This window comes from Echinops telfairi, unplaced genomic scaffold (genome assembly GCF_000313985.2).
Source record: "Echinops telfairi isolate 266 unplaced genomic scaffold, ASM31398v2 ScPeMD7_25;HRSCAF=90, whole genome shotgun sequence".
NCBI classification, from domain to species: Eukaryota; Metazoa; Chordata; class Mammalia; order Afrosoricida; family Tenrecidae; genus Echinops; species Echinops telfairi.
In genome coordinates, this window is record NW_022103922.1 from 27,138,787 (window position 1) to 27,146,812 (window position 8,026).

The 8,026-nt window shown below is 40.4% G+C and overlaps 1 protein-coding gene across 2 annotated transcripts in view; it reads right to left on the bottom strand.

Annotated features, from left to right (window-relative positions):
- Positions 1–1,018: 1,018 nt before the first annotated feature.
- Positions 1,019–8,026, bottom strand: part of LINGO2 (leucine rich repeat and Ig domain containing 2) — a 467,873-nt gene continuing 460,865 nt past the window's right edge. For both annotated transcript variants that reach the window (XM_045289258.1, XM_045289259.1), the window contains one exon: positions 1,019–4,296. In XM_045289258.1, the coding sequence (XP_045145193.1) occupies positions 2,441–4,261 (1,821 nt within the window). In that variant the 5' untranslated portion in view covers positions 4,262–4,296 and the 3' untranslated portion in view covers positions 1,019–2,440. The remainder of the gene's footprint in view (positions 4,297–8,026) is intronic.

Genomic DNA, 8,026 nt, shown 5'->3' on the forward strand with positions numbered 1-8,026 from the left:
ATCTGATTATGAACAGGTTATCCGATTTTGTTATACTGGGCTATTTGTGGTCAGCTTTTATTTTGACTGAAAGTAGCTGTCAGAATCATAACAGCCTTTGATTACTTGCTCAGTGTTTCCCACACTCAGTTACAGGCTCTTTCGATAAATTTGGCGACACTCAAGTAAAAGAGTTTTCTGATAACTTTTGGAAGAGTGTTTTAACTAAGTGTTTAACTAATTATTTTTTTAAAAAATAATTCAAAATACTCCATTCCATTTGCACACAAGTGGAAATTGTGATGGAATTTATAGCAAAGTTTGATTCTTATCATTGTTTATAAATAAGGTAATTGTCACACACACAGGAAATAAATTTCTAAAAGAGCTGTGATAATCATCAGGGAAGTCAAATGAATATGACTCCCACAGGCAATTCTTCAATCTTTCTATCTCATCTCCACCCTTTCTGAAGGGAGGGAAGGGTTTGACTGTGCTGCTCTCCAATTGGCAAAAACAATTTCTGGGCCTGTCACTTTTTTATTGGGGTTATTAATTTTATTAAACTTCCTCCAAGTTTCAAACACTAAAAAATTCCAGCTTCATGAAAGTCCAGCCTCAAATCTGACACACCAAGCAGCAAACCCTAGAGACTTTCTACTTCAGTTTAGCTGCTGCACAAAAGGAGGCTTATTTTCAGCTCCCTTTCAAAATAGAAGTGTAGACATTTCCTATCTCTACTACTCTGAAAATATATTCTGTTCCATAAAATGCATTCCATTTGTAAGGGTGTCTTGGAGTATCTGAATATCTGGCTTTAAAGTCATTAACTCAACATTTAACTAAAGGAACTTTTGCCTCATTTGAATCAAATCCAAGGTGCTAAGGGTGAAACATCATTATAAAACTTTTTTTTAACAGAAACATTTTGATTTTAAGTTGGCAATCATTAATACAGCTGAAATTGGGCAAATATTTCTGGGTCAGAAGAGTAAAGAGTCAGTAAATTTTAACATAGGTATAGGACGATACTCTTTATTTTTCCTTGGGGGTGGGGAGGATTCAAAACAAAACAGCAAGTGTTCTTTAATACACCTTATTTTCCTCACTTCTTTAAAAATAAGACAGATTCCTTTGTCTTCTTAAAATGGTTTCCAACATAATACCCCAGGTCTACTTTGTCATGAATTACAGGGAACCCCTGAAGTTGCCCATTCAAGGTAATACTGTGTGCACTCTCTGAATAAACAACACCTGAGGAAAGAGCATCTAGGTGTCTCTCCGATTAGCAGCACCTTAGCCTTGAGGCAGTTATCAGACTTTAAACAGATCCCTAGTTGCGATACTGTCCTGCTATGCACGGGCCACCCTGGTTTGTGTTGACTTCTGAGTGGAGCATCTTATCCAGAGATCTTTAGAACATCTGGCTATTTGATGTTAGCAATGACGTGACTATTCCTACATATTGTTCTAGATAACCACTGTTGTCTGCTGACACACTAACAGTGGCTGCTGAAAATAAAACCGAGCTCTGGTTAAATGGATTACTTTCATCATGGACACCTACCTTTCATCTGAAAGGCCAACTACAACTGGTGGCTCACCAAGGTCTGGAGAAAACAAGGGCACTGTTACAGTAAACTGGTCCGGTGTGATATTACAAGTATAAAAAATATTCCATTCTGTATCAAAACTAGGCACATGCCTTTATTTAGAGTAACAGAAATGAACAGAGTTGAGCAGTTTTGCCTTGGATCCTGTTTCTTGGTGTCCTACAGCCGACAAATGCATCTCTCAACATGTCTCCGCCTCTAACTCCAGGGATCTAGTCTTAGGGAAATCTGTACGGAAAGGAAGATGGAATCACACTTGGATCTATCATGGTGAGTAACTCAAAGCACAACCTCTCATTCATATTGCTTTAAAACATATACAGGATATATGTTTCAAAAGAAAAGGAAAGGAAAGGAAAGAATATATTGACTTTGTTGTGGTGCTGAACCAACAATATGGGATGAGCAAGGCTTTAACAAATGATAATCATAGATACAAATTTTTTTTCTGTAGAATATGTTTTAGACAAATGTGTCTTTCATATGTAAAGCCTACACTGTAGGTTGTTGTTTTAAAATTTTTTTCTCTCGTTTTTGCAGTGGTAGAAAATGCTGATTAACTGTCTGTGAGCATGATTCAAAGGTTCAGGTTCATTACTGAGATCCCCAGAATGCCAATATTTGCAATGCAAACAATTAGTATCCCACTTTGTGACAGGCTCTGACACATGCCTTCCTTCCTCGAGGTGGAGCATCTTTAGAAGAAGTCCCCCAGCTCCCGTGGACCCTGCTCTGTCACAGGGGCAGCTGCCCGAAGCCGCCTCTTGACCGATGAATGTTCATACTGTGCCAGGAGGTCTCAGTGCTTACAAACAATGGCACAGGGCGATCGTGTGGCTAGTGGACCCTCAAATCATCTTCATGTTGAACCTCCTGGGTCCAGCCACCTCCCCTTCCACAACAGCACCATTGTTTTTGCGGGGCACATACTCAAGGTCAATGTTGTTTTTGTGCTTGCCCTTGCCTCGGCTCCACACAAACAGGAGGAGAAAACAAAAGAGAACCACGCCCAGGAAGGTGAAACAGCCCATGGCTGTGGACACCAATATTGTTTTCAGGTCCAGGGCGAAGGTGTTGGCATTGGTGCCGTTGGCAATGGTGTCGTTGGAGTCGGTCATGTACATAGGGGTCCTGTTGGCGTACAGGAAGCGGTCCGAAGCAAAGCCCTTCACAGTCAGGGAGGTAGTGAAGGTGTCATTGCCGGCCGCGTTGCTTGCGATGCAAACATACACCCCGCTGTCTTGATCCTGGGCGAAGCGGATCTCCAAGGCGCCGTCGCCCAGCACGGTGGCCCTTCCATTGGACTTGGTGGTGATGAAACGCCTCCGGGGTGTCACCCAGGCTATCACAGGCTGCGGGTCCCCGTCCGCATTGCACGCCAGCTGCACGGTCTGCCCTTCCTCCACGAGCAGGTGATGCAGCTTCTTGTCGCGGATCTTGGGTTTTTTGCAGGTGAAGTAAAAAGAAAGGGCAGTGCTATGGAAATCCTTGAATGACCTCTCACGGATGGTGTCTGGGCCAGCACACATGGGCTGCTGTCCACCGAACTGCAGGGTGGGCTGCCGCTGCAGGATCCATAGGAGGCGGCAGTCACAGGCCAGTGGGTTCTCATTGATGCTCAGGACCTCCAAAGCCCTCGGGGAGGAGAAGACATTCTCTTCCAAAGTTTCCAGGAGGTTCTGAGATACATTGAGCACACGAAGGAAGCGCAGCCCTTGGAAGGAGTGAGGCTCAATGGTACGGAGCTGGGCTCCCACGATATGAAGCTCCTGAAGGCGGATCAGATCAGAGAACATGCCTGCCTCAATAGTGCTGATGGGATTGTAGGAGAGGTTAAGATGGGTCAGGTATATCAGATGCTTAAAGGCCAGGAAGGGAACCACGGACAGGTTGGTGTTGGTGATGGAGAGGGAGGTGAGGTTGAGGCCGTAGAGGCTATTGGCAGGCATCATGTCCAGTAAAGGCCAATAGTCAATCTCTAGGTGTTTCAGGTGGAACAGTCTTTTAAAGGCATACGCAGGCATATTGTTGATGCTGAGATGCTTCAGGTGCAGGCTGATGAGGCTGCGGAGGTGGGAGAGCGCTTCTGTTGGTACTGCTGTGAGGTTGCACTTTTCCAGGGTGAGCTCCTCCAAGCTGAACAGCCCACTGAAGGCCCTGTGGGATATATAGACCAAATCATTGTCCCCCACTTCCAGAGACTTCAGGTTATGCAGATCCTGGAACATGTAGTCCAGTAAAATGACGATCTTATTCTCACTAATGTCAAGCTTGGTGAGGTTGGACAACCCCGTGAACACTCCCAAAGGGACCAGCTTCAGGCGGTTGCCTTTCAGGCGGAGGGAACGCAGGTTAAAGAGATTGTTAAAAGCTCCCGGCTCCACATTGGCAATGATGTTATCACTCAAGTCTATCTCCTCCAGAAGAGGATATGATAGGAACTCCTCGGGGTTGACACTTTTTAGCCTGTTCTTGCTAAGGTCCAAAATTTTGGTCTCAATGGGAATGCCCTCTGGGATGGCGATCAACCGTCTCCTGTGGCAGCTAACAGATTTGTTCTGGGCGGAGCACTCGCAGCGAGCAGGGCAGCCAATGGTGGATCCCATGAAGACTAACATCACAGCCAGACCCAGGAATGGCTGCCAGCATGATATAGCCGTGTGAAGCATGACTTCCCCTCTTCGTCTACACCTTGGTCACGGGCCTGCAGGAGATGGGGCAGTAGAAAAGAGAGAGAGAGAAGTTGTGTTAGGGCATACGGAGGTGAGGGGACACAAATAGGCAGCAGCTATATTGGAAAGGACAGCTCTGAGCCTAACCCAAAGAACTGCCATTAACAGTTGCACAATACTGGGCAATCGATTTTGCCTCTCTCTGGACTTGAGTTTTGTTGGGTGTAAAATGGGAACGGTAGGGGTGATAACAGTAATAGCTTCTTAGAGTTGTCATGGCAATGTTAATATCTGACTATCAAAAGACTAGTACAGTGGCTAGTACAGATGGGGAAGCACAAAAGCATGCCATTCACAAAAGGCTTTACTCTGGATTCAAATGAGAGAAACAGAGGTCAAGGTCTAAGATGGAAACCTGCCCCGCCTGATTCAGTGTATGCCTCACTCACGTTTACACTCTCATCTTCTCTTCAACAGCAAGCTATCAAAAGCCTCATTCATCACCAGGCACTTAGGTTCAAAGTGTTCACAAAGTTTAATTCAAAGGAAAATGCTCAGATTATTTCTTGCCACACAGGAAACTTCCATTAAAACAAATCTGCAACGTCTAGGTGCATTTTTTTCAGACTCCATAGAAAAGAATTTTGTTCCACGCAAGAGTTTTCTTATTAGAGGTAAACGAAATGACCCTTAAAACCTTCTTGTACTGTTTATGTATTTCTTGCAGGTATGGGACCCAATCAAATGATTGAGATGGGTGTGATAAAAATGCCTCATGTAAAGAGAATGTGTGAAACAGGTGTGAGAAAAGCTAGAATTTCAAGGGGGGGGAAATGGTTATAAAACATGAACTGCCTTTTATATTCCTTTGTATTCAAATTCAAACCTGCTTAAAGGAAATCAAAGAGGTACCAAAGAAATTAGTGACCCCTACATGTGGAATCAGAACTCCTTGCTCAACTGGATCAGAAGAGGTAGGTTGTTAAGCTGGACTTCTTAATTTGAGGTCCTCGGGGCCACTTTATATGAGTAACATCATATTTTACTCAAGGTAAATAATCTCAAAAAGATAATATTGGTAAAAAGTTACATGATAAATGTTAAACTTCACCCTTGACAAAATTGTAGCAAAATTATAAGGGAACAGTTTTCTAATTACCATGAGTTTGCATATATCTGCTTATCTCTATAGCTATGTAAATTAACATATCCACAGAAAATAGCAACTAGGATCAAACTTAAAGATGAAAGACAAAATTTCCACTCAATTCAGAAACAAATCAGATGCAGAAAGTGCTGGCCAAATTGATTAGGCAGAAACATTAAATAAGAATTGTAGTTATTGAAAGAAGAAAAGTACCATTATTTACAAATCAAATTGATGTCTTCCAGGAAAACCAAAGGAAATCCATTGAAAAATATTATGATGAGTAGGAAATAAGCAAATTAACATGTTATAATATAAAAGCAATTATTTTCTCTATTCCCAAAAGTAAACCATTTAAAAATATTGGAAAATTATTAAAGTCACAAAATCACTAAAAAAATCAAATATATGAGAGTAAACTTAATAGGAAATGTACTGGAATAATATAACAACTATTAAACATTACTGAGGAACACAAAACTTACAACAAAGAGGGATAAACTGTACTTAGATGAAAATGTTCACTATTATAAAGATATTACATCTCTCTGAGTAAATATATATACTACAATGATATTTTGTACTTGAAACACTAATTCTAAAGTTAATTGGAAGCATATACTAGGGGGTATCCAAAATTGATTTTTTTCAAAGCTATGTATTTAAATTGTTTTACAAAACAATATTATCACAGAATATCAAGTGTACTCTCCATTACACTGAATACATTTGTCAAATCTGAGATTCCATTTCTGGAAACATTTTTCAAAATAATCTGTATGGATGGCTGACAGTATCTCCCTCATTTAAAAATCAATTTTATTCATCTCTTCTACTTCATCACATCTCTGTCCTTTCATGTCCCTTTTCATTTTTGGGAACAAAAAATCATACAGAGCAAGGTCAGATGAGTAAGGTGTGTGGAGCAACAGAGGCATGCTGGTTTTGGCCAAGAAATGGTACACTGAGATGGCTGCAGGAACAGGTGCATTGTCATGATGGTGAAATCAGTTCCTTGTCTGCCACAAATCAAGTCTTCTTTGTTGCACACTATTAATCTCTCTTTTCAGAACCTCTACATAGAAAGCATGACTAACAGTCTGACCTGGTGGAACAAACTCCAAATGCACCAGAGTTGACATTGTCGTCTGCTCAGGAAGTTGTTGGGTGTCCAGAACAAGGTTTGTCATCAATCGACATTTAACCTTTTTTGAAATGAGAAAACCACTTGTACAGTTGAGTTTTTCCCATAGTGCTATCCTGGTAAGTTGTGTTCAATAGCACAACAGTTTCTGTGGCATTTTTTTCCGAGCAAGTAACACAATTTTACAGCCGCACGCTGTTCACTTAAAAAATCAGCCATCACAAAAAGTGAGGTTCAAACAGAATAGCTTTTACAGAAATAATTCATTGTGACCATGGAGAACCTTCCCAGGCGATGTCACTAGGTGCACTAACTCAGTGCAAGTTCCTTGATGCTCACCTAGTAGGAAAAATGTGCACAACAAAAGTTCTGCCAAGTGGAGGTTTTTTCATTTTGGGGTGGGGTTACCCCTCATCCATGTATCCACATGATAATAAATATAAGCATTTTAAAAAGACATGAAAACATACTTTCACATATTTTTACATAAGATGCAAAACTAGTAAATAGCATGCTTCCAAAATATACAGTTAATAAACAGAACAGAGACGGAATTATATCTAAATATACTTTAAATGTCCTTATCTGTGAAAAATGACAATTTTAATAGCATATATTTAAACTCATAATTGACAAAGCAGGGTAAAAATATTGTCACATAAATGATTCTTAATAACCAGTAAGGAAAAGGGTACATGCCAATAGAAAATTAGGCAATGACAAGAATACAAATTAAAAATGTAGTGAGTACAATGATGACAAACTTCACAATTAAACGGAGAAATACAAATTAAACACTAATGTAAATCAGGTTGAAAAAATTAAAAGAGTTAGTGATACTCCAGATCAACAAGCATAGAAGGAAATGGGCATCCACATACTGACACTAGGAACAGGAACAGGTAAGCTCATTGAGGAAGTTATTGATACTATAAAATTGTAATAATCTAGGTTCCTTTAAGGAGTAGGGGTGGTTAAGTGCTTGCCTGCTAACTGAGAGGTTAGTGGTCCAAACTCAACATAGGAAAACCTGTGGGGGCAGCTCTGCGTTCTGCCTTGTCCCACGGGGTTGCAGTCAGAATTGGCTTCATGGGAGATGCTTTGACCAAGATTTTCTATTTATAGACATATTTAATAAGCGAAGAATTGAACTAAAATACAAAGATTTTTGCTAAAGATTCGCCTACAATATAAAACAACTGAAAAATATAACCATAGGAAGGTGCTTTTATAAATTATGTTACAACCAGACAATAACATTCTATGCTCTGCTAAAATATAAGACCTAGATCTGTACTGATCAATATGGAAAATGAAATAATAATATACTGTATATACTCAGGTGTAAGCCAAGTTTTTCAACATATTTTTAAAGCAGCTTTTGTGGTAAAATTAGGTGCCTTGGCTGATATTCGGGTCAGCTTATACTCGAGTATATATGGTACTTCTCTCTATATTAAAATATATATAT